Genomic DNA, 25,991 nt, shown 5'->3' with positions numbered 1-25,991 from the left:
AAACATAAGTTTTAATTTTAAAATTTTTATATTTATATATATTTATTATTATTAAATTATTTTCATTATTTTAATTTTATTTTTATAAAATTAAGAAATACAAATATATATTTAGCCTCCATAAGAAATTGAAATTGAAATATGAGATGAAATCAAAATGAAAGATTACATATGTCATCATACACTTTAAATAAAAGTCAAGAATTAATTGTATGCTGACCTAATTTGTATAATTATTTATGGCCACGTAAGGCTACTCCTTACGTGGCAATTTTCTAATTATGTCCACCTCGACAAGCCACATTATTAATTTATTCCAATCATCTCATTGATGCCAAAGTATTTAAATTCATTTGATGCGGCCGGTCCAATCACAAACAACTCCAAGATCTGTCTACGTGGATCCACATATTTTTATTATAATACTAGTAATAAATAAGTAAAATGATAAATTTACAAAATCTCTCAAATTTCAATTTCAATTTCCATATTGTCGGAGGCAAAAGCATGTGCGAAACTGTGAACCCATATGGATATAGAAAATTTAGCATGTGGGAAGATGCACGAGATCCCATAAAACGACAAGCCCAAACCAATAAAGATTCAGATTTCATTTCCTGCGGAATAATTTACAAAAACATACCTAAATATTCTCATTATTAATAACTTCATCATTTACTTCAAATAGATTACTTTTTTACTACTTAAAATGTTGAGATTTTTTTAATGTTTTTATTCATTTTTTTCCAACAAGGGTATTTTATTTTAATTAAGAATATTTTAATTAGTTTCTGAAATTAACAAGAACAATTCTGTAGGGATTTTTATGTAAATTAATAGTTGTTATTCGATGTTTTTGTTTTGTCCTCAATAATGGTCCTTGGCCCTTGGAGAGATTCAAAAATCACCATCTACTGTACCGAGCTGAGTCATGTTCTGTGGTCAATAACTTGGACAAATTAAGTTAAACATTGTTTTGTTTCAATTGAGAAAAATAAAATTTGGTGGCGAAGGAGAAGGCATCAGTCGTTTTCTGAAGCTGATTCATAACTTTCTTTAAATTCTTATCTATTATTTGAGGGAAATAATTGAACATTTTTCATGAGGATTGTGGGCCCAATCGATGTGGTTGAATATTCTGCTCTTTTCTTTTCTATTCTATTTCTTTCTTTCTCAGCACTGCGCTTTTTGCGTGTCATTTGTTTTGTCGAGAATGTCCTAATTCATGTGTTTAAATATTAATATTCCCTAATTTGACACGTATTTAATTTTACCAATCATGCCTGCGGTTTTTATTGTTATGTATTTTCATTTCTTGACCATTGAAATTTCAAGAATTATTGTTTGAAAATTCACATTATTCAATCAAATTTTGATCTTGATTCATGTATTTCTATATTTTGTACTTAATTTTATACAAATATTTATTATTATTATTATTATTATGTGGATGCTTTGGGTTGGAGCTCCCCCGTTGTTGAAAGAGTGTTGGCTGCGTTATCCACTTGGAAACAAAGGATTGATCAAATGAGTCCACATGTTTCCAAAGAATGAGTTGTGCAATCCCATTGGATGCTTATGAATGACCTGGCAACATTATTATCACTCATTACCAAGGAACCCCGCCCAATTATTTTTCACCTAACACTTTTTTCCTTCAAATTAATATATTTTACTAATATTTTCTTTTTAACAATGAATTAAAAAAATATAATTAATTTTATTTTTTTCCCTTTCCTAATATATTTATATAAATTGTTTCATTTAAAATTAAATAATGTATTATACTAAATAATTTCTAGAATTAATAAATTCCACTTTTTAATGCTTATTATATAGTTGTATTAATAATAAATATTTATATATTTGCTAATAATAAGTAGCTTAAAATATTTAAAAATAAAGTGTAAAAAAAAGCGAAGAGAAGAGAAAGAAAACTGTACTCCGAAACTTAGTCTGGTGGAAAGTGCATTCTTATAGTCTTGTCAAGTCAAATATTCTACTCCCCCGCCCGTTTTTTAAAAAAAAAAAACAAGAGAAAGAGAACTTTTCTAAAATCAGCTCGCACCAAGAATTTTACCCTTATTTTTTTCAGGCAATTAAATCTCTCTTTCACTCATTGACCTCATCCTCTCCCCTGTCCATTTGGAAACCACCTATATATATGGCAACCACAACCTCTTACACAAACATACCATCTGTGTAGCCACCCTTCTTCCGTCCTTCTTCTCTTCTTTCTCTCCCCATAACAATGGCTGACCCTAATCCATTCCTTCCTGTCTCTCAGCCTCTTCAACCCACCTACACTTCTCTCCCAGATGGCACCCACCCCTCCGGATCTCCACCCACCCACTGCATCCCCTCCAAGAAACTGCTCCTCGGGATCTTTTCTGGGTTAGTCATGGTTTTCTTATTTGTAGCTTTAATTGGTAATCGGAATGGATCACAGCTAAACATTTATCCACAACAAGATGAAAATGTGGTGTCATTGGCTTCGCCGACAGAGACGGCGAAACCGGAGACTTTGAGGCCTATCTCCCGCGGTAAATCTGCCGGTGTGTCTGAGAAGGCTAACCTTATTTCTGGCGTATCGGAATCGTCGACGGATCAGTATCCATGGAACAATAGCATGTTATCATGGCAAAGAACTGCTTTCCACTTCCAGCCTGAGAAGAACTGGATGAATGGTACGTTCATTAGCATGCTTTTTTTTTTAATTATTTTTAATTTTTAGCGGCGATCTCCGAGCGATTGCCCTTGTGGACAAAAAGGGTTTGAATGGAGCTGTTTGCCTACTATTTTTGTTTTTATTTTAATTAAGAATTTTTTTTAAAAGAAAAAAAAAAGGAAACCCCTCTTTGAATGGCGTGAAAAGGGGATTCTCAACAGTAATCACGTTTAACGTTGATGATTAACAGTTAGCATGATACGTAGGACCCACATGTCTCTTTAAACTATTGATTTACTGACGTGTCGCAGACAAATTCCTTCTCGTGAACAACTTGTGTTTTTCCTAGATTTGCCGGACCCCGGTGTCAACTTATTATTATATTATTTTTTAGAGAAATTATTATTATTATTATAATAAATTATTATTAAAGTTTGATAATTTTTTTATCAGAATTATTATTAAATTGTTATTTTTTAATGTTATGGAAAATCAAACATTTATAGTTTTTTCAGTTGTCTATTGGTCAACCGGTTTTAGTATTATGTATTTTTAATTATTTAAACTGTTTAATTATGATAGTTGTAGTCGTCGTCTTTTTAATTCCCAAGTTGATTATCAATTTTCTTAGAGCTTGATTTTATGAAATAAAAAATATTTTAATGAAATAATATGCATCAAAAGATGAATTTCAATATATATATTACTATTTATTGCGAAAAATATTGTCAAACACGTAATCTTATATTGTTTTTTTAAGACAAATTTATTGTATTTATTTAAATGAAACTATGGAGATTAAATGTGAAAGTAATATAGGAATTAATTTTTTATTATTATTATTTTTAAAGGGAGTAAATTGTAGTTTAATTTTAATATTTTTTTTTTGAAGGGAATTGTCTTACTTTTCTTTTGAAGTTGAAATAAGCAGTTTCCATATTGCTAATGCTATTTTTCTTTTGTTTTTCTAATGGTTAATTACGTGGACTGCTCTGATTGGGGAATCTGGTTTGTTCTGCTTCAGATCCGAATGGTAAGACCTTGTTTCTTGCTTGTGAAACTTCTGTGCTTCCTTGTTCAACAACAAAATCAATATTAAATTAATAATTTAAAGCTTTCGTGATGATTTGGCCATCAAACTAGTTGACCTTAGCCTGCATAAACTTGTAGGTCCATTGTTTTACAAGGGGTGGTACCATTTCTTCTACCAGTACAATCCAAATGCTGCAGTATGGGGTGACATTGTCTGGGGCCATGCTGTATCAAGGGACTTGATTCACTGGCTTCACCTCCCATTGGCAATGGTTGCTGATCAATGGTACGACCAAAATGGTGTATGGACTGGCTCCGCCACCATCCTCCCAGATGGTAAAATTGTCATGCTATACACTGGATCCACCAATGAATCTGTTCAGGTGCAGAATCTTGCTTATCCAGCAGACCCCAATGATCCTCTTCTCCTAGACTGGGTCAAATACTCTGGCAATCCAGTTTTAGTCCCACCACCAGGCATTGGCACCAAGGACTTCCGTGACCCAACCACAGCTTGGTACACTTCTGAGGGGAAATGGCGCATCAGCATAGGATCTAAAATTGGCAAAACTGGCATTGCTTTGATTTATGACACTGAGGACTTCATAAATTATAAGTTGCAGCCTCAGGCACTTCATGGTGTCCCCGGCACTGGCATGTGGGAGTGTGTGGACTTTTACCCTGTTTCAAGGACGAGTCAAAATGGAGTGGATACATCTGCCACTGGGCCTGAAGTGAAGCATGTGGTTAAGGCAAGCCTTGATGATGATAGGCATGATTACTATGCGCTTGGAACTTACAACGAAGTCACCAGTACATGGACTCCTGATAATCCAGAGATTGATGTTGGTATTGGTCTTAGATATGATTATGGTATATTCTACGCATCCAAGACATTTTATGATCAGAATAAGGGGAGAAGGGTGTTGTGGGGCTGGATTGGCGAGTCTGATAGTGAAGTTGCTGACGTTAAGAAAGGATGGGCATCTCTTCAGGTATATTTGCTTTTCAAATATGGATTTGAACGTTCACAGGTTTAACAATTTCAAAAACTTAACAAATGGAATTTGTCAAACGCTGTTTAGGGCATTCCAAGGACAGTTACTTTGGACACAAAGACTGGCAGCAATCTACTTCAATGGCCAGTGGAAGAGGTGGAAAGTTTGAGACTGAGAAGCAATGAATTTAACAAGGTGGAGGTCAAGCCAGGGTCCGTTGTGCCCCTTGATCTTGACGCAGCCACACAGGTTTATTTACGTTTATCCCCTAATATCAAGAAAAAAACACATTTAGTATACAAAGCTAACATGGCAATTAATTGATACAGCTAGATATTGTTGCGGAGTTTGAGTTAGACAAGAAGGCTTTGGAGAAGACAGCTGAATCCAACGAGGAGTTCAGCTGCACTACCAGTCATGGTGCTCGTCACCGCAATGCGTTAGGACCATTTGGTCTTCTGGTTCTTGCTGATGACAGCCTTGTTGAGCAGACCCCTGTATACTTCTACGTTCAAAAAAGCAATGGCACCCTCAAAACTTTCTTCTGCACAGACCAATCAAGGTAGCTAACTGTTAACGCTACAATTGTTGTCTTAATTAAAATGAAAAATTCCTGATCCTTACAATCTGTAATGAACATTCAAAATTGCCATTTGCAGGTCTTCTGCAGCAAATGATGTTAACAAACAAATTTATGGTAACTTCGTTCCAGTCCTGGAGGGTGAAAAGTTCACTCTAAGGGTATTGGTAAGTTGAGCATAATCAATTATTCCTCAAACATGAACAGAAACCTGTCATGTGGTGAATGATTTAACATAATTTTCTCTGTGTGTGTGTAAACCAGGTGGATCATTCAATAATTGAAAGCTTTGCCCAAGGGGGAAGAACAACCATCAGCTCTCGGGTTTATCCGACAAGGGCAATCTACGGGAGTGCCAAGCTATTTTTGTTCAACAATGCCATTGAAGCCGATGTGACTGCTTCACTGAAGATATGGCAAATGAATTCCGCATTCATTCGTCCTTATCCAAATACTCGGTAGACCTTGAAACTTACCTTTCCAAGTCTACCTCATTTCTTGCAACTTGTACAATAATTTTTGTCTCCTTTGCCATTATTTGTTTCCCCTGTTTCTTCATTTTTTTTTCCTGTTAAAGTTTAAGAGATAGGTCGACTAGAATATGTAAGCGTGTATGCTCAAACAGAGCATAGTGTGATTATATAGCGATTGATTCTGAAAATTTTCTTATCTTTCACTTTTCAATGGTTAACTGCATAACAAGTCATCTAACTTTACTTTCTGATCAAGTCCTCTAACTTCTAACTTAACTTTCTGACAAGCTCTCTAACTATATTTCTTTTTTTGGGGGTATTGATTGAGTTCTTCAATGGTGGCTGGAATAATCTAACAGTGCCATCATCTCTAATCCAGCAATTTTCTTGGATTTCTTGCCGACTAACAAAGAATGAATGACCATTTACTGAGAATAGCGAGGACAGCTACATGTTATAGAGATTATGATTTGAATTGATCAAAGAACTCAACTTCTTCTTGCTCCATTCCAACTTGTGATTTGCTTTGAGCCCCTGAAATGGAGTCGTCAGATTATATCACTCTTTGAGTGTTTCAAATTTAAAACCACAAGAAGCAACCATGTGATTGATGACTGGTTGGTGAATGTTGGATTTTAAGTGCAGCTAACCATGCAAGCTGGTAATGCAACTGGGCAAGAATGGCTCAAAGGACTCTTGATCAGAAAAAAGAATAATGGATCAGATCTCATATTGGATGATCTTCATTGATGTGGAATTTCATATCCTAATAAGTTAAAACAAGTTGATAATGGATCTATACCTTGCAGAACTGGATTAGAAAGGGCCAAATGATCGATTCTAAAACAATGATGATGAAACAGTTGGAGTTGATGTCTGAAGATAATGGAAATGGTATAAATTTACACCACTAACTTTGTGTTTCCTCCAAAACCAAAGGTGACCATATGCTAAAAATGAAGACTCTTTGGAGCGTCCACCAACAGTAGCTTTTGCTGGGTGGAGCCAGGATTTTAAGCTTTAAAAGATTGAAGAGCAGTGGCCCTCTCTGCCGGCTCTTTCCACCATTGATGGGGTTAAAGGAAAAAAAAAAAAAAAAAAGGAAAAGAGCATATACATCAAGAGTAGCTGAAACATGATTTTGATTATCTGGCTTTGCAAAGGGCATCTGTAATGGGGTTGATCTTAGTGGACAGCAGCCAATTAATTGGGATTGCTATGAGTTGCTAAGCATTAATTTCACCATAAATGAAGCATCTGCAAAATCCTTTCAGCCTTAAAAAAAAGAGTATCTACACCGAGATTGCAAGGTCCAGCCCATCAATAGAAAGACTCCAAAGCACCCGACTCCATTAACATTCTTGTGTTTGGAAGGATGAAGAAATGTTTTTTAAAAATAAGGGAAAGTAAAAGGAGTTGGAGCTTTAAAAACCTTCTCGATCCATCAATTTAGTGGATTGAAACAGTAAAAATCCGCTAAAAATAATACCCACTTTAAATAATCTTCCTCCCAAATAAAATACCTATTTTTAAAAAACATACCATATCTCTAAAAAATCCTTTGAAATATTGTGTTAGTATTTATTTTTCGACTTTTCATCGTGGATTCTCTTTTCTTCATTCTGCATTGGGAAAAAATTTAATTAAACCCAATACATGGTGCATTCTAATTTCTAAATACAAATATATGATAAGATCCGTATGAAAATTAAATGAAGCTTATTTTTTAAAAAATTCGTGTATTTATTTTTTAGAGTTTGATGTAGATGGAATTTTTATTAGAATCTGCCATGATTTTGTGGATGGATTTATAATATATGCATATTTTATATAGTTGTAAAAATGGAATTTTTCTGATGCTTTCTTATGATTGGTATTTGTGGATTCAGGTTAACTATGATGATTCATTTCGGCGTTTCAATGCTCATGTTAATGAGATCCGACTTCTGGTATTTGATATGGATGGCCTGATTATAGCAAACATCCTTTCTTTTTTTAAAAAACAAAAATATCTTTTTTTTTTAGAAAAAAAAAATCTCTTTTTTTTTAGAAAAGAAAAATCTCTTTTTTTTTAGAAAAAAAAATCTCTTTTTTTTTTAGAAAAAATATAGTTTTCTCTTTTATAAATATCTCTATTTTTATTTCAATTTTTTTCACTGAAAAAAAAAATAAGAATGTATATTTACTAAAAGTACATGTGTTAGTGAGATTCTTTTTTAAAAAAATAAAGTAAGCAAACAAAATTTTGTAGATTTTCTCTCAGTTAAATTTGGAGAACTTTGTTTTCTAAGTTTGAAATCAAATAGAAAAAAAAATGATTAAATATAATTTTTTAATGTATTTCTAAAAACTATATTTTAAATTTTCCAAATGGTAAATAAATTTTCTAACAATTTATTAGAAATTCTTCTTCGTATAACAGAAAGTATTTATAAAAATAAACACACCAATTTTCCTCTTCTTGATGCTGCTGCTGATGGGCACACTACGTTCATGTGATCAATGATGTATAGGATAGGTGGGACAGTGTTTTTTTTTTTTTTTTCGAAAAGAAAAAAATAATCTAATTTAGGGATTTTTTTGAAATTTTGATTTTTCATCAATTTTAATTTGCACATTTTATTCATTATTATGGTGATTTCATGTAATATTTATGTAATTTTGAGAAAGCATATGAAAAGTCGTCCTAGTATTTCATAATTTAATACTTCAGAATTCTAAATTTAAATTAAAAAAAAAAAAGATTACATTCCTCAGAAAATAACTTATTTGGGCTCAATACCAAATTAAGCATAAAGTGATAAATATTTCTTGCATACTTTTCTATAAAATTAAATTTATATAAAATTTAAATATTTAAAAGTTGAAAAAATAGTTATAAATCCAAAATAAATATATTATATGATATAATAGTATAAAATTAAAAAAAAAATAGCATTATAAAATTAAACTGACATAAAAAATTTAAGCTCAGTACCAAATTTAGTTTTTCATATTATAAAAATTAAATAATAATTTCTTTACAATATTTTTGGGAGAATTTGGGGGGAGGTCTCTGATTACTGGTCCTCTGATTCCCCATCTGTTGCTACTTAACTATTCAATTCACTGATCTAATTAGAGAATTGGTTGAGGTGGTTGAGCTAACGTAAGAGATTTGTTTTTATATAGGAAAAATTACTTTTTAGTCTCTGAGGTTTAATGTAATTAACATTTTTGTTCCTCTATTTTGGCGACCCAACACTTAAGTCCCTCACTTTATTTTCTGTCCAAATTCGTAGTCCTTCCATCCAAAATAGCCGTTTGGGACACGTGAATTGACAAAATTAACCTTCACTAAACCCAAACCCAAATGCCTCTTCTTCTTCTTTTTCTTCTTCTTACCCTTTCTGCAACTGCTTCTTCTTCTTCTTCCTACTCTTTTTGCAACTTCTTCTTTTTCTTCTTCTTCTTTCTTCTTCTTCTTTCTACCCTTTCTACAACTTCTTCTTTTTCTTCTTATGCAACCGGAGAAAACATGAAAGAAAAAAAAAAAAAGAATTTCACATTGAGAGAATAGTATTTTTGAAAAAAATTATCATCTCTCACTTTTAACTCTTTGACCAAATAGTTTAAATGGACGGAAGGACTATAAATTTGGACGGAAGAAAAAGTGAGAGACTTAAGTGTTGGATCGTCAAAATAGAGGGATAGAAGTGTTAATTACGTTAAATCTGAGGAATTAAGAAGTAATTTTTTCTTTTATATACATAAAAGAAAAAAAACAAAAAGGGGAAATGGAAAATGAAAATGGTGAGAAAATTGGAGTGAATTGCTGCTGGATTTTTGGAGCTAATGGTGTTGTGATTAGGAGTGACACCATGAATTCATAACCACTTATGTTGTTGGTGGCATTAATTAAGACCAAGGAATCCACAAAACGACAATATTACAACCTAAACCAACAGAAATTCAATATTTAATTTAATGAACCCTATCTAGATTTCTCCCTTTTTTTTTTCTCTTAATTGATCTAAACTTGATTTATTAAAAGCTCAAATGATAATTATATTAATTTTATATAATTTTTATATTTTAAATTTAAAACAGACTGAATTTAGAGAAAAGTTACCCATAATTTAAATTCCCACTATTATAATCATCAATGATTGCGTGAAATGAGGAATCCCACGGCTACAAATTGTAGCAATGATTTTGAAGGTATTAATTTTCACATGCTCTAATAAATGAAGCCTATAAAGGGACCTTTATAAATATCATCCCTCCCTTGCTCCCCAAGCATCTGCCTAGCTGTCTTGTGTCGTTTGATTTGCTTCGTTCGAGTTCGAGAGTTTGTTCTTTTGTTGGGATGCCATTCTTTTCTTACCGATTATATTTTAACTTCCCATACTCTTCTACAAATTTAAAATAAATGGAAAAACAGAAGAAACATTCTTGGATTTTCGCAAATTCACTCCTTCATCCATATTTTTAAATTAATTGATTAAAATATTATCATTCTCACCTGTTTCATAATTTACTTATTTATAAATGATAATAAATCTTTATTGATTTAGTTCAACGATGCTTGATAAATAATAAATAAATAGTAATCAACGCTCTAACTTTTTATATTCGGACTGAAATCGAATATTGAAAAAGAAAGCTTAAAATCTATTAAATAAGTCAATCCATCAACACGTCATTCAATCCGTAACTAAAACAGACCGGACTGACCCATCAAAGGAAAGCTATGGGATTTAATTGCTTGCTCGTGAGAAGAATTCCACGTCAGCAAAGTATAAAAAAATTAAAATTATATATAATAACTATTACGAAACTATTAAATAATTTAAATTAACCATATTATTCTAATTGAAAAGTGAGTCTAAAAGTTATTTGTAGTCTAACCTGCGGCTCAGCACGCATGCCGGAAGGAAATTAAATAACCGCTTGATAGAAATGGATATGCTAGTACGTTCATACGTACGAGGTCTGTGTGACAAGAACAGGTGGTAGGCCATCTGATAGAAATGAATATGCTGGTACGTTCGTACATATAATATCTGTGTGATAGAAATAAGTAACCATGTAGTAGGATAGCGATTATGCATCAATAGAGAATAGAGATAAAGGGGAATCGCCTTATAGAAATAAATACGCTGATACGTTTTGACGTACGAGATCTGTGTGACAGGAATGAATGGCAATGTAATAAAATGATAAATATGCATCCCTAGATGACATAAATAATAGAGGATCGCATGATAGAAATGAATACGCTGAATGACGGTTATACATAGAGATAAAAGGAGAAAGACATGATTTTTCGACGTCAAATTTACTAAACCCTTATTCTCTAATTAAATTTATACTTATCTTGTAACATAATATTTATCATTTAAAATTTATTAATCAAAACAATAAGTTAATGGATAATCTTTAATTTTAGAAAGTTTATAAAAATTTGTATGAAAATTTTTTTAAATAATCATATTTTTCACATATTACTATTAAATGCCTTAAAACTAATAAATGTAAATATAAAAAATAAAAATTAGTATTATTTTAAAATTTTCAAAGTGATATATAATATGAAATAACGTTTTTAAATATAATAATTATGGGACAAAAATAGTATTTAAATTGTTTTTATTGAATAAACAAGATATGAGAAAATCAAATTTTAAAAGAATTGGTTTATAATAAATTTATAATATGATGTACATGTACTATGTAAAAGTAACATAGGATCCAATCTCTAGCAGATCCTATTTCCTTTTTATTTTTTTATTTTTGAAAATACAATTGATGAATGGATTATTCTTGAATTTCACAAGAAATGCATACAGAAGCATGCAATTAATGGATTTAGATGTATTCCCAAAACCCACCAAAATCAGGGAATGATGTGGAATATCACCAAATGGTCCCATCTATATAACACAATCATACCTTCTGGATTTGGTCCAAATCTAATTTGGGACGAGAGGAATGTGGTGATTTTTTAAGTGATTGTTTCGCATTCTATTTTATTAATGAAAAATATATTAATTAATAATAAAAATAAAAAAGTGCAATTAGTATACTATTATCTGAAATTAAAAAGACTAATTATTATAATTATCCAAACGTTTTATTTATTTTAATAATTAATATATTTTATAAAAAATTTAAATGAAAAAATAAGCATGTTTTATGAATATAGTTGTGGGTTGTGGCAGTTACAAATTAACGAAATTACCGTTAAGAAAAGGATAAAAAAAACTAATTAACGAAATTACTGTCGTCTGTTGCCATCTCGAGGTAAAATGGTTTCGACGCGTATAGGGCCATAGGCTGTCTGCTTCTGGACAACAAAATTCCAGACCTTTCGGTCACTTGGCCATTTCCTAACTTTTCGTTTTTTCTTTTTTTTTTTAAAACAAAAAAAAGAAATTTAACATTATAATTCATAAGTAATTTAAAATATGATGGATTATTCATTTCACTAGCTTATGTCCTCAAGTTTTTTAAATCAACAGAATCTTAAATTAATTATTTAATTAATTTCATTTTAAATAAGAGAATTAAATTAAATTTTTATAAAATTTTTAATTTTAAAGAGAGGATAGTGAAACAAATAAATTTAAAAATTATAATTAAGAAAAAAATGAATTCCAATCAAACGGTTATTAGGTAAAGTGGATCTTTCTGATCCCCTTTTCTGGAAACAGAGCATTGCCGATGCCTCCACTCACCCAGCTGATGCCTCCCATCCACGAACCCCAAAAAAGAGCAAAAACCGGAAAACCCAATTTATGGAGTGGGGTCCACTGATGGGCTGGAAATTAATTTTAATTTTAATTTAAATATTGCTTATTTAATTAATTTTTTTTTTGGCATCTTCCAGAGGATCCGACCGTTGCCGTTGGTGATTTCTGTTCATGTTGAGACGACAGTAGTAAAAAATTACACCTCCCATGGCTCCAGCCCATGCGCGTGTTAGAACATTTTCTTTCTTTATTTATTTTTTATTTTTCTTATTTATGAACTGGCAACTGGCTGTAACCCTATCTCTCCGACGCACAAAACTCTAATGAATGATGACTGGTGACCGACAAAAAAAGATTTGTGGATCAGTCACTCATTTGCTTCTCTTTTTCACTTGAACACTTTCTTTCACACCTTGGACTTCCTGCATTCAAATACAGCCGCTTTCATTCTTTCTCTCTCTCTACACCACCTCTCTGGTTCTTCTTCCTATTCTCTTTCTGATCATGTAAGATACTACTGAAAAAAGCTCGGCGAAGAATTCGGTTCTGAATATTTATTTTTTGCTGCTGAAACACCTGAAAGGAGTTTTTAAAAGAAATGGCTTTCTGTAGTAGTACTAGCAAGTTCTCTGCTTTCTTTCTTATCCACCTTTGCTTGCTTCTCACCTTGTCTTTCGCTGAAGATCCTTTTGTTACTTATAATTTTGAGGTCTCTTATATCACTGCTTCTCCTCTTGGCGTGCCCCAGCAGGTCTGTTCACTAGATCTCTCTATCTTTTGCTCTGTTTTTCTGTTTTTCACTCGCTTCTTGCTTCTCACCACTTAGTTAATGGATGTTCACTCTTTTTTTGGATGCTTAATTTTGATTTTTGATAAATGGGTTTGCTTTAGATTATCTCAAAACTTACAGTAACTTCAGATCTGCTTATTGCTATGCCTTGACTACTTCGAGGTTAATGTTGTAGATTTAGTTTCATCTGTAAAGCATAATGACATTGTAGCTGATGTTCAAATGTTACAAAGGTTCGAGTAATTGCTTCTACATTTGCTTTGCAGGTTATTGCCATAAATGGAAAGTTTCCTGGTCCTACTATAAATGTCACCACTAACAACAATGTCGTCGTCAACGTTAGAAACAAATTGGACGAGAGTCTTCTCATGCATTGGTAGGACTAGCACTTTATTTTCTCCATTTCAATTTTGCTGCCAATTTTTACTTCAAGTGTGAATATTATTAGAGATTTACTGTCAATATATACTGATTTCCAAGATTTGAACTTAATGGGTCTGATAGGTCTGGAGTTCAACAGAGAAGAAGTTCATGGCAAGACGGACTTATGGGGACTAACTGTCCAATTCCTCCAAAGTGGAACTGGACCTACCAGTTTCAGGTTAAGGATCAGATTGGGAGTTTCTTTTACTTCCCTTCTCTTCATATGCAGAGAGCCTCTGGTGGATATGGTAGCTTCATTATAAATAATAGGCCTATTATTCCAATTCCTTTTGATACTCCGTATGACGACATTGTCATTTTGATTGGCGATTGGTACAAAAGGAACCATACGGTTAGTATCTGTTATAAAGTTGGCTTTGTTCAGTACTTAGATTGCTGGGTAGTTGGATAGTAAGGTGTTTGATGCTAGTTTGTTTTTGGAATTTAGGCTTTGAGAAAGGCCCTTGATGAAGGGAAAGATCTTGGAATGCCAGATGGAGTGCTTATTAATGGCAAAGGTCCCTATCAGTATAACACCACACTTGTTCCTGATGGCATTGACTATGAAACTATTGAAGTCCATCCAGGTGATTACTGTACATAAGACATTTGTGATGAAGTATTTGTCAATTGTTCTGTTTGATTGCTAATATAGAATTTGTTTATCACGTTTTGAATGAAAAATAGCTCGAATGCTTCCAGAACCTTTCAATGCTGGTCACTTTTTGACATTCCAAATCAGGCCATGCATGCCCTACTAGTAGCTCACTATCATTTTGATTGTTCTGTACTGTAGTGTATCTTGAAATTAATTTTAATACGGTTGGAAAATTTTTCCCCTAAAACAAATCTCCCTTGAATGTGCATAATTTTCAGTTATCTGTAAGCATCTTTGTGTATTGGCTTTCTTATATACTAATTGTCAGAGTCTTAAAATAACTGTGGAAAAGAGTCCCTCAAGAAAAACGAAAAAAAGATGTGGGAAAGAGTCCTTTAAAAAAAGCAAAAATAGAAAGGATGAGGGAAAGTGTCCCTTAAAAAGAAGAAGAAAAAAACATGTGGTAAAGAGTGCAAATTGAGTGAACGAGAGCATACTGGGGCTCATGGGTGTCCCTTGTGGATCTATTTTGCATCTTCTTCCTAGTTTGTCAATATGGTTTGAAAATTGAAGATGCATTTTTGTTGCTTGTCAATTACTTCAAAGTTATAGCATAAAACAAAGCTTTACCTGTTCATGGAAAAGGCTAATCTCAAGTGATGAATGTGCGCAGCCTTCCTCTTTTTATTGGAAAATAACTGTATTAAATGCCTATGGACCTATGAAATTTGTGTTCTGCTGGCCAATTTCATGTCTTCCTGAAGCTTCCTTTATTATTATGTCATTATCTTTCTTATGAAGTATTTCTTATTGCTCAAGTTGAAATTTTGAATGATGACGTTGCTACACTACATTTGACAGGGAAAACTTATCGCCTTCGTGTACACAATGTTGGAACATCAACTAGTTTGAATTTCAGGATCCAGAACCATAATCTGCTTTTAGCAGAGTCAGAAGGATCATATACAGTACAACAGAATTATACTAGCTTAGATATTCATGTAGGACAATCATATTCTTTCTTGGTAACCATGGATCAGAATGCAAGTTCTGATTATTATATTGTAGCTAGCGCTAGGTTTGTGAATGAATCACAATGGAAAAGGGTTACTGGTGTTGCTGTCTTGCACTATACAAATTCCAAAGGAAAGGCAAAGGGTCCCCTCCCAGATGCACCAAATGATGAGTTTGACAAAACCTTTTCAATGAACCAGGCAAGATCTATCAGGTTTGTTTCCCTCATTTTCAATTATGAAAGTGGATTGAGGACTTTGTAAGCACTAGAGATTTTTCTTTTTTGGATTTAATTTGACTTAACTATTTTGGTTTTGTGGTCAAACTGTGCAGATGGAATGTTTCTGCGAGTGGTGCACGTCCTAACCCTCAAGGTTCATTTAGATATGGGTCAATCAATGTGACTGAAATTTATGTGTTGAAGAATAAGCCACCAGTGATGATTAATGGGAAAAGGCGGACGACTCTGAGTGGAATATCATTTGTCAATCCTTCCACTCCAATCAGGCTTGCAGATCGATTCAAAGTGAAGGGAGTATATAAGCTTGATTTCCCTACTAATCCACTTGAAGGACCACCTAAAATGGAAACTTCTGTAATTAATGGAACATATAGAGGTTTTATGGAAGTCATTCTGCAGAATAATGATACAAAGATGCAGAGCTATCACATGAGTGGATATGCATTTTTTGTTGTTGGGTAGGAGTTCATTTCTGTGGTTTGTCCTTCATCTGTGTTTAAAACTGTTAATAACCTGAAACACAATTAATATATTTCAGGATGGATTATGGTGAATGGACAGAAAACAGCAGAGGCACATATAATAAGTGGGATGGCATTGCGCGCTCCACGATACAGGTATGTTATGAACAGATTTCCATGCTCCATCATTTGAATCCCTTAAATAGCTTTGGCCATTTATTGGCTTTTGTCAACATTGCCATCATGCTGGCTTTTCTAGCAAATATTCGTACACACTGTTCTGAAGGGATTGGCTAAGATATTTGAGTGATATGTAAACAAAACAGTCTGGGCATGCATGTTGTTAGCAAAGTCATTGTTTGCTGGTGAGATTTCCACTGTTTTCCTTTTAGCTGTACCGGAGTTGAGTTGTTCGTAGATTGTTATATCTCTGGGGATGGGGAGTTAAGAAACTAGTAAACTGAAAATTTCAATGGCTTACCTCATAGCTAGCTGTATGATCATATTTCCAGTTGCAAATTGTTGCTATCCAATTACATTTTATTTATTTATTTTTGTCTGCATGCTGTCTCTTGCCTCTATTAATGTGATGTAGGAACAGCAACAGTTAAAGCAAGTTATTAACTAGTGTAAAATTCCCTATGGTACTTTTGCATCTCATGCGCGATGTAAAATTCCCTATGGCTTACCTCATATACTAAGTATTGGTCCTCAAATATTGTCAGGAGGATAATCTCTATTCTCATTTTGTTTTTAGGTTTATCCTGGAGCGTGGACAGCAATTCTGGTGTCACTTGACAACGTTGGAGTCTGGAACCTCCGAACAGAAAACCTTGACTCATGGTACCTTGGCCAAGAAACATATGTCAGAGTTGTCAATCCTGAAGCTACTAACAAAACTGAGTTGCCCATGCCAGACAACGCCCTCTTTTGTGGTGCTCTAAGCCGCATGCAGAAGTATACTCTTATCCTCTTTTGCTATTTGTTTTTCTTTTCCAAGTTCTCTTGTTGGTGTGATGTCTGATTCCTGTTTTCTTTTGTCAGGCCACAAGATATCTCTTCTTTTGCAGCATCAATCATGGGTGATAGCTCAAAGCTGTTTTTCACGTTGCTGATGATTGTCTGTGCTGTGATGGGCATTTTCAGCTGATTGTTTTTTCTGGTTGATAATTTCTTGAGACATCCTGAAGGTTTAAGCCTTCATTCTTAATGCGGTTTGTGGTTGTGACTTGTGAGTGCTTAGGTGTGTAATTCTAGTCCTGTTGATAGGAGTTCTTGGTGATTTTGACATGTATTCTTAAATCTTCTCTCTGAGTTCCTTGTTTAATTTATTGGGATCATCATTCTTTTAATACCTGTAATTTATGTCCTGATGACGATTCATCAAATTTTCAATACAATTATGTTCTTGCCTATGTAGTTTTTGTCTTTCATTTGAAACTAGTTGAGCTCATTTGCTTTCAACTGCTTAGGATCTTTCATACAACAACATGGTGATTTTTTTGCTGTAAAACTACAGCCATGGGATATCTGGTGAATAAGCAGGATGGAAAGTGACATGAACCTGGAGAAAATGCAAGATGCTGAAGGCCCACAATGTTCAAGCAACCTGTGTTTGGTACTTAGCAATGGCTCTTTTAGATTGCATGTGGTCCCTTCAAACACCTGATAAGATGCATCTACCTCCAGCTGAGCTGGATCATGTCCATTTGGCCCCTTTGGACTTTTGGAGGGGGAAGCTGTCTTAATTACTTTTGTTTGCATTTATGGCTGCATTAACCGTATTATGAATCTCTTTGGAAATCCAAACATCCACCACATCTGAACATGATTCTGATATGGTCTAAAAAGACATTAGGATTCATGTCTACCCATTTAATTCATTAGATGTTTTCATATTCTTTTTCCCATTTTATTAATTTGTTATAATCATTTTTAATGTTCTTCCTAATGGAGCTGTATCAAATAGTTCTTTGTGTTATATTACTAATTTTGCAAGTTGATTAATGGGTTTTAGAAGATCATTAACAGCTGGATTTTTGTTTAATAAAGATGGGTAGATAAAGAAAAATGATTTCTCTAATTGCCTGCTTATCAATTTGGCTTTGGCTTGCATAGGGTATAAATGTGCTTATGAGCTATTCGAGATTTAGTTTGATACAAATTTGATCGGGTTTGATTTAACTTCTAAACGAGTCAAACTTGATTTTAATTTTGGTCTCGTTTAATAAACGAGTCAAGTTTAAACTACATAGTATTCGACTCGTGTGTTCGGTTCGTCTTCAAATTTATGAGCAAAATCGTAAATATGCTCACATGCTAAGTTCAATGTAACGAGTGAACTGAACTCAAAGCATGGATAGATTTTTATGAGCTAAAGTTTAATTCTCCAAAAAATTAGCTCTGAATAGTTTGATTACACTTTTAAAATTTGTAAATATTCAAATTGTTAAGATTTAAAATTTTATTTTTTTATTGATTTACAAATTAATTATTATATATATTTATATAATTAAAATTATTTAGTTTTAAACTTATTAATTATGAACTAAAATGTGCTATAATTGTAAATAAATTAAATTATTGGAGAAGGACACAAACTCAAAATCTATCAGGACGTACACAAGTAGGTCGGCACAACATCGCACGATCCAGCCTTGTGATGTGAAGTGGACCAGACTGACCATGTATGCGGGTCTACTTAAGGAAAGTTTAGTCCAGTGACGTGACAGAAGATAAGGGAAGCAAGTTCAGTTACCTCGCAGTCTTGTCAGCATGCACGCTGGGAGGAATTAAATCTCCGCCTGACGTGAAGAGGTGCTTTTATTCGTCTACACGTACGGTTTGGATGACAGATAGACAGATAACCTATAACACGAAGTCGGTTACACGTAACTAGCAGATAAAAGAAAAAGATATAAAGGTAAGGGGTGATATTCACTTACCAAGTTTACATACATGCGGTAGTTTCTCGATAAAAATTCAGTTTAAATTAATTTATTTGTTAAATAAATTAAATTTAAATTTATTAATATTTTAAATTTCAAATAAATAAAATTTGAGGTTAACTAAAATTTAAAAAAAATTTAACAAATCAAATTTGAGTTATTTAAAACTCAGCTCACATCCATTCATTTATTGCATTTATTGCAGAGCAAAAGTAACACTGCATTTTGTTTTTAGTTATGCAGCAACAGGAACCCTAGAGTTGCTTTGCAGCTCTTGTCCAGAGCATGCTCTGTTTAATTAGCTTTAAGGCGTTGTGTTTTGTCTTCCAATTTTGCTTGTCTTGTAAGTTCTTAAGGGCGTGTTTGGCATGTACTTCAAATGTAGATAAAATCTCTTTTGTTCGAAAAATAACTATTTGTCTAAGTGTTTCAATATAAGCCTTTAATTTGTAAAAAAAAAAATATAATGAAGCCTAAAATTTAACCCTTTAGAAAATAAAGAACGAGGATGAGCCCTTTATGCCTCTCCTTAATTATATTAGCTTAACATTTACAGGGAAGATCAGAGTTGGTAAATTTTAATACCATACGGAATTATTTTTATAACTTGTATATAATATTTTCTTCTATCATAAATATCAACAGTATTCGTAAATTTCTTTCTAAAAAAACAATATGAATTTCAAACATTTATTATCTTTTTTTTATCAAATTCCCATTTAGATAATAGAGGCTGTTTTTTTTTTTTTAAAAAAAAAAAAGTGAGGGAAAAAAGTAAAATATATAGCATGGTCGACACTTCTTTTCACAAGTTACAGGTAAACTTTGTAAAAGGCTGCATAATGCATATGGTTTCAACAATGCACACTTTCGGTTTTGGTGGTGAAATGGAAGGGACAAACAAATTCCTTTTACAGAGATCCAACCAGTTTATAATAAGTGGGGGTTTCTATTCCACTCTTTTTCCTCCATAACTACAGTGCTTGGAGTGCTTTAAATAACCTTTTCATGCCAAAAAAAAAAAATTATTCTTTATGAATTTAAGCCATAAAATTATGTTAGACTTCATACAAAATCATTAAATCTCATATACTGCAAGTATTGAACTCTTCAATCTAATTTTAATTTAAGTAAAAATAGTGTCGAACCAATCATTTTAATACTCATTAATTATCCAATAATTTCTATTGACAAAAGATTTTATGCATCGAGGTCTCATTTTTCTAACAAGTCACTCTAAAATCTCCTACAAAAACTTTCATTTTTTCAAAAATCTTTGGATTTATGCACACAGAGGGACGGAAAAAGCCCTGTAATTTCCACCATTTTCGCCTTTTATGAAAGTCGTTGAAAGGTGTGCATGGACTGATAGCTGAACTTTGAGCTGCAAATTAAGTCTCTGTGAGATTTCATGATTGAGAAGGTAATGTTGGACCCAGTTCATGGTGCCGTTTCCAAGCTTGTTTTTGCTATATAAATACATTGATTTTATGATCCAACTTTAAGGGCATCTCTATATATTAACCATTTCTAGCACACAAAAGCAATATCTACATTTCATCCTAAAAGCTGAGCAGGTTTGCTTAAATTTGAGCAAAATATTTTTGCATGTTTCAGTTAATGTCCCATCCATCTAGCAAGAGTACTCCTGCCATAAAGGAACTTGTAATAGGTTAAAGCAGAACAAACAACTAAAGCTTGTGTGTCATTCTATACATTGCTTAAATCTACAGTGTTATTGATAAAAGAAATATCATTAATTTTAATAAGAATATGTATTTAATTTATTATTTAACATATTGAATATTTTTAATTTTGTATTCGAATTAGTAAATGAAATATATAAAAAAATAAGCTATACTAATCTAATTACACTTAAATTTTTAATTCCCTTATATCGTCGTTAGTTTTAAATGTTATACCTTAATTAATTTTGGCATAATTATACTTCTGTTTTTATGTTTCTATATAATTTTATAGTTGATGATAAAAGAGTATACAATAATATTATTTATTTTTATTTTATATCACACCAACTATTATTTTATTTGCACCGAATGAATGTATTAAAAAGTAAAATGCTCATAGTGAATATTACATTACTCATTATCTAACTTTAGTTATTATAAATATTTCATTATTAAAAGAATTTTTGCAACAACATGATATAAACGGGTTTAAATAATTTTTGAATTTATTTTACACTTAATTTAAAATAGTTAAATAATTAGTTAAATCAAATTATTTAGTAATTTCGTACTGATTATTATATATAATTCTGTTTTTTCATATTTATTAGTAGAGTAGATTTTAGAATTAAAAAGTTTTGAATTTAGATTTAGAAAAAAAAAAGAATGCAGGAGTATAAACAGTGATATGATACAAACTGGTTGCATGGCTAATTAGCTAATAACTACGTACACTGTTTAAAAATTATATCGGGTATCCGAAGAGAGAATATATAAGTCTTCTAAGTAGATAGGAAGAAATGGAAATACATAATAAGATAAAATTTCCACATTAAAAGACATTAGTAGTGGTAGACATGGGTTATGAAAGTTGATTAGAGTTGTTAATTAATTCAGCTTCAAATCATTCTGTCTGCCTCCTACCAACAGCAGAATTGAAGTACAACACTAGAGTTTGAGAGAGATCACTGATTAATTAAAGAAAACTAACAGCTCCACTGCTTAACTATTAATTAGTATGGAGAGACACCAACGTTAGCTGAAGCAAAGAATCCATCCTTCATCAGAACATCTTCTCCTTCCTGTACATCACCAAAACACAACCTCTAATGTCTGCTTTGGCTTTCCACTTAAGGGAAGAGGAAGATAAGAAGGATTAGTTTACCTGCTGGCGCACGTTAGTCTTTTTCACAGTCTGATCTGGCATGAGACCAAAGTGAATGTGGGGAAAGTGGGCCCACTGACATAATAAAACAAAATAGGATAAGAGAAGAGAAAAGACCCCACAACACAGACATGAAGCATATAATAATAACAAAATTCAAAAAGCAAGAAGAAATGAAATATAGAAACCCTAATTTGGTAAAGTAACAAGACACCCTAAATAATTTTCTTGGATCTCACATTCTTAGCAGCTGCACTAAAGGCTTCTCTGTGGCTTATATCAGGATTTCCAGCCTTGATGCGTTGGATCTCGTCCCTGCAGATTGTTGTTCCTCCATTAATTTTTTTTTTTTTGGGGCTTCAAATTTAGCAAAGTTTTTTGTACAGGATAATGAAGATACATGCTGTAAAAAATCTAAGTATCCAGAGGTTCACAGAGAAAGTAAAATATGAATGCTTTGAAATAATCATTACTCACTTGATGAAGCGATTGTACGCTGAGGGGACTCTCTGTCTCTTCTCCGGGGCTGGACATGAACAGAAACACAGACACAACATACACAGACACATTAGTATCCCTTAGGTAGCTTTTAATGCATTTGTGAAATCTTTTTCTTTTTTCTTCTGTCACTTCTCTTTATCATTTCTATCTCTCTCTCCCTACCCATCCTTCAAGATTCTTCATTAACTACGTTTAGAAGGAAATGTACAATCATTCTCTATCATCTACAGTTGCGGGGGAGTGCATACTCTCTACACATATTAATATGCCTAAAAACAAAAGGGCAGATTAAGCTTTATACTATTAGGGTTATCATCAGCTTTAATAAGATAAAAAGGAAGATGATTTATTTGTGTTATTACCTAGTAATTAAGGGTTTATTGTATTTTTTTTGTTCAAAAAAGAATGATCCGTTTTTATCAAGTTATAAATCCTTGGCTGTAGTACTCATTTCTAGATACTAGGGCTGCTGTTAAAGATTTGCCTATTAAATGTGAATAGACATGTGAAAAGTGATTACTAAATCTGGGCTTCGCTCTTAAAACTGGAGGATGAAATATGGCAGCCACAAGAGGGTATGCTTCTAATAAATTAAGATGACTAAGGTTCTTTCCGCTGCACAAAAAAAGGCAAATGGTTTGATTCTTTTCCCACTATTTTTCCTTGGATCGTTAAGAAATCTGCATAGTGACAACTCCAAAGTCCAACAGTAGAAATTGTTTCTATCTAAAGCAATACGAGGGAGATTCTTGAGAGAAAAAAGAAAGGAAAACGCAATGAATATGTCATCTGATAGTAACTGGAGGACTTGATTATTCTACAGGAGAATATATGAGCACAGCAAAGTGAAAGCAATTAGAAAATAATCTAAAATGAAATGAGAAACTAAATAAGTCAATAAGATGTGTTGATGAATCTCACGTCTGTTGATAACTGGTGGCCTTGGAAGCTCATCGTTAGTCACTCCTCGAGCTGGAACACTGAAATCGTTGGCATTGGTTTGATTGATCAAGAAATTTGGAGATGGGTTTGGGATCTCATCCTGCACAATATCACAATATACCATAATATTACATGAAATTATACAAAATCAAGGTCATTTACAAGTAGTGTGTTGAATCACACGTAAATTTGGGACAGGATATTGTGTCCTGATTTTATGTACCCTTGAGTTAAGCTAACTTTTGAGTGAGTTAAGAATTTTAACATAGTAAAATGATAATTTTCTTTTAAATTAAATTATCTGGCTTAATTTTCATGGCATACCAGAAGATTATGTGAAGGAGAGTAAAAACTGTGACCCAAGTGAAACTGATTAGCAGATGGCAAAATCAACCCACGCATGTTGACTGGGAGGAGGTTGGTGCAGTGACCACATCGAACAGTAACAGTCTTGAATAGACTTGTGCAAGGAACGCTCACCTAGCACGAATCGAAGAAAGTGAAACAAAATAAGATACCTAACTGTGTGATGTAAGGACAAGCATGGAAGCAAGAAATCCATAAAAGATGAAGAGAAGATGGGATTAGTTATATTAATACCGCGAGAACAGTGTTACAAATGTTGCATTGAACATAACAGAGCTGCTCGGAGGGAGGAAGGTGGTCCAAAGACAACGTAGAAGAGGAGGACATGGTGTTATATTGATTGCCTTTTCAACTCTTTTAAAATTGATTGATGATTGCTTTACTGGTTGATTGATTGATGATTGATTGATAAGATTGACAGCTTAACCACCACCTTGGATCTGCCTTTTCTTTGGGGTATGAAGAATTGTGAAAGAAAGGGGGATCAATTAGTCTAGTAGATGGAAGACAGGAAACCCTTCTCTTGCCTCTGTTTATTGGGTCTTGTTTATAGGTCACATGCCTATGGATGTATGGATGTATGTACATAGTCATCGAGACATGTCCATGGCATGATAATACAACATAAGGTAGAGAACAGTGAGATGTTAAGCATAGGACAATTACATGTGTGGTTGGCATTCCCAATGCGAGAGAGAGAGAGAGAGAGAGAGAGAGAGAGAGAGGCGGCAGATGTGGGGGAGAGGAGCTAGAAAGGGACGTGTGCATGGAGTGACATAGCTTTCACTTGCTCACCTGTTGTTTTCAGAAGTTAAGAGGGTGTGTTGTTTGATGTCTTTTTGTGGTGTGGTTCAAAACCCAAAAGCTCTTTTTTCTTGGCCTCAATTTCCGAACCCAAACCCTAATAACCTCCTTGTATCTCCCGGACAATAAGGTTCACGACACTCACATTCTCCGCCTCGTTAGGGCTAATATTATAATATGTATTCATTCAAACACAATCATACACCAAACAACTTCAGCCCGTGACGAGCTTGGATTACACATATCATGCCATAATCATCACAATTTATTAATTATTTGAATAATTGAGTGATTACTTTTGCTGATTTGACGACTCATTCTTTTTTGTCTTACACTATTACACTTATATACATACGTATTTAAGTCAGTAAAACAATCACAGTGCCAGAGACTTGCGCTTCCCTGTCTTACCACCTTTGTCCTTTCCTATAATTTTTTTTCTTTTTTTTCTTTTTGGGTTTACCTTTGCTGATTTGGTTAGAATCTTTTACCACCGTTTTCATCTTCTAGGGTTTTCATTGCAAATTTCGCAAATCTATACTCTAACTTTGGTAGGAAAAGATAGTTGTCACTTGTCTCTATATCTCTCTCTTTCTCTCTTCATTTTGTTTCTTTAAGGAAGCATCACCATCCATACTCATTGAAGCCAGTGGGGCTGCACTTCCCCAAAAAGTGAAGTAAAGGTTAGTGTGTTTATCGTTGGCTAACCAATGAGAATGGGTCCTGTGTAACTCGTATGCAAATACATTAAATAGTGATATTGTAATCAGTAGAAAGTTTGCAAAGTTTGTTGGCCTTTTGCGGACCATCCATCCAACCCCCTATTCAAATTTCGAACCATTCGCATTTAACAAGTTGAAAGGGAAATAAGACTGAGAATCTGAGACACAGACTTGAATGAGTAGTCCTCACAACAAAGTCAAATTTCAAATGAGATGAATGAATCAACATTTGTTTGACGGCCAGATCAAAGCAAACAGCTCAAGAAAAGAGAGAAAAAAAAGTGGGGTTAAAGCTTGAATCCAATAGTAACAAAATCCATGGCTTGTCCTTGCTTCCTTAGGTTGCTATGATTTCTGTTGAAGATATGCTTCCAATTCCGAAGCCCCAGATGCAAAAAGTTTTCTGCTTTAGTTACCAAAAACATTAATTAAAGACAAATCAAAGTTGCTGGTTTTGTTATCATTAATTACCTTTAAACAAGGTTTCTTTTAGCATTTGTCTCTTCATGTAAGCAGCTGCCATCATCCACTTCCCTTAAACATTAACATTGTGTATCTTTTTGTCTGGCCACTACTAGTTTAAGCATTTGTTAAAGCTGTAATAAAGTTAAGGGGTGCAGGCCTACTGCGCAGCAACAACTGTAACTAAAGATACAACATGCATGCCCTTCCACTTCCGGTGTTTAAGAGTTTTACGGTGAGAAATCATTAGGTGTCATTTTGGGGAGCTAAAAACAAAAAGAAAAGAGCCGTTAAAAACAGAATAACTCATTAAAATTCAAGACATGTTCAAACTTTCTCTCAATGAAAGACCATTGGTGTGAATCCTCAGCGTAAATATGT

General features: G+C 33.2%; 3 protein-coding genes across 3 annotated transcripts; 2 read left to right on the top strand and 1 right to left on the bottom strand.

Annotated features, from left to right (window-relative positions):
- The first annotated feature begins 2,096 nt into the window (after positions 1–2,096).
- LOC110614912 (acid beta-fructofuranosidase) lies at positions 2,097–5,945 on the top strand. The gene is made up of 7 exons (XM_021756606.2): positions 2,097–2,687; positions 3,693–3,701; positions 3,839–4,695; positions 4,786–4,947; positions 5,028–5,260; positions 5,358–5,445; positions 5,543–5,945. The coding sequence occupies exons 1-7, from the start codon at positions 2,252–2,254 to the stop codon at positions 5,738–5,740; spliced, it is 1,983 nt and encodes a 660-aa protein (XP_021612298.1). The 5' UTR covers positions 2,097–2,251; the 3' UTR covers positions 5,741–5,945.
- Positions 5,946–12,842: 6,897 nt separating this feature from the next.
- LOC110628850 (monocopper oxidase-like protein SKU5) lies at positions 12,843–17,427 on the top strand. The gene is made up of 9 exons (XM_021775673.2): positions 12,843–13,236; positions 13,542–13,651; positions 13,780–14,050; positions 14,147–14,285; positions 15,158–15,524; positions 15,644–16,009; positions 16,090–16,168; positions 16,770–16,969; positions 17,057–17,427. Exons 1-9 carry the CDS (start codon positions 13,084–13,086, stop codon positions 17,160–17,162), a joined length of 1,791 nt encoding a protein of 596 aa, XP_021631365.1. The 5' UTR covers positions 12,843–13,083; the 3' UTR covers positions 17,163–17,427.
- Positions 17,428–21,441: 4,014 nt separating this feature from the next.
- Positions 21,442–24,236, bottom strand: LOC110622651 (axial regulator YABBY 1). Its single transcript, XM_021767246.2, has 7 exons — positions 23,857–24,236; positions 23,581–23,736; positions 23,236–23,356; positions 22,291–22,339; positions 22,053–22,128; positions 21,814–21,888; positions 21,442–21,730 (listed from the first exon to the last, which is right to left on the bottom strand). Exons 1-7 carry the CDS (start codon positions 23,947–23,949, stop codon positions 21,662–21,664), a joined length of 639 nt encoding a protein of 212 aa, XP_021622938.1. The 5' UTR covers positions 23,950–24,236; the 3' UTR covers positions 21,442–21,661.
- Between the last annotated feature and the right edge of the window lie 1,755 nt (positions 24,237–25,991).

This window comes from Manihot esculenta, chromosome 1, assembly GCF_001659605.2.
Source record: "Manihot esculenta cultivar AM560-2 chromosome 1, M.esculenta_v8, whole genome shotgun sequence".
Taxonomy (NCBI): Eukaryota; Viridiplantae; Streptophyta; class Magnoliopsida; order Malpighiales; family Euphorbiaceae; genus Manihot; species Manihot esculenta.
This window is presented reverse-complemented; position numbering and strand designations above follow the sequence as displayed.

Excerpts from the sequence above, each read along its gene's own strand:
- LOC110614912 (XM_021756606.2), top strand. The coding sequence starts at position 2,252 with ATGGCTGACCCTAATCCATTCCTTCCTGTCTCTCAGCCTCTTCAACCC. Across the intron at positions 4,948-5,027 it reads ATCTTGACGCAGCCACACAG|CTAGATATTGTTGCGGAGTT; the intron begins GTTTATTTACGT and ends TAATTGATACAG. Across the intron at positions 5,261-5,357 it reads TTCTGCACAGACCAATCAAG|GTCTTCTGCAGCAAATGATG; the intron begins GTAGCTAACTGT and ends TGCCATTTGCAG.
- LOC110628850 (XM_021775673.2), top strand. The coding sequence starts at position 13,084 with ATGGCTTTCTGTAGTAGTACTAGCAAGTTCTCTGCTTTCTTTCTTATC. Across the intron at positions 14,286-15,157 it reads AACTATTGAAGTCCATCCAG|GGAAAACTTATCGCCTTCGT; the intron begins GTGATTACTGTA and ends TACATTTGACAG. Across the intron at positions 16,010-16,089 it reads TATGCATTTTTTGTTGTTGG|GATGGATTATGGTGAATGGA; the intron begins GTAGGAGTTCAT and ends AATATATTTCAG.
- LOC110622651 (XM_021767246.2), bottom strand. The coding sequence starts at position 23,949 with ATGTCCTCCTCTTCTACGTTGTCTTTGGACCACCTTCCTCCCTCCGAG. Across the intron at positions 23,357-23,580 it reads CTCCTTCACATAATCTTCTG|GATGAGATCCCAAACCCATC; the intron begins GTATGCCATGAA and ends GATATTGTGCAG. Across the intron at positions 22,129-22,290 it reads GCGTACAATCGCTTCATCAA|GGACGAGATCCAACGCATCA; the intron begins GTGAGTAATGAT and ends AACAATCTGCAG.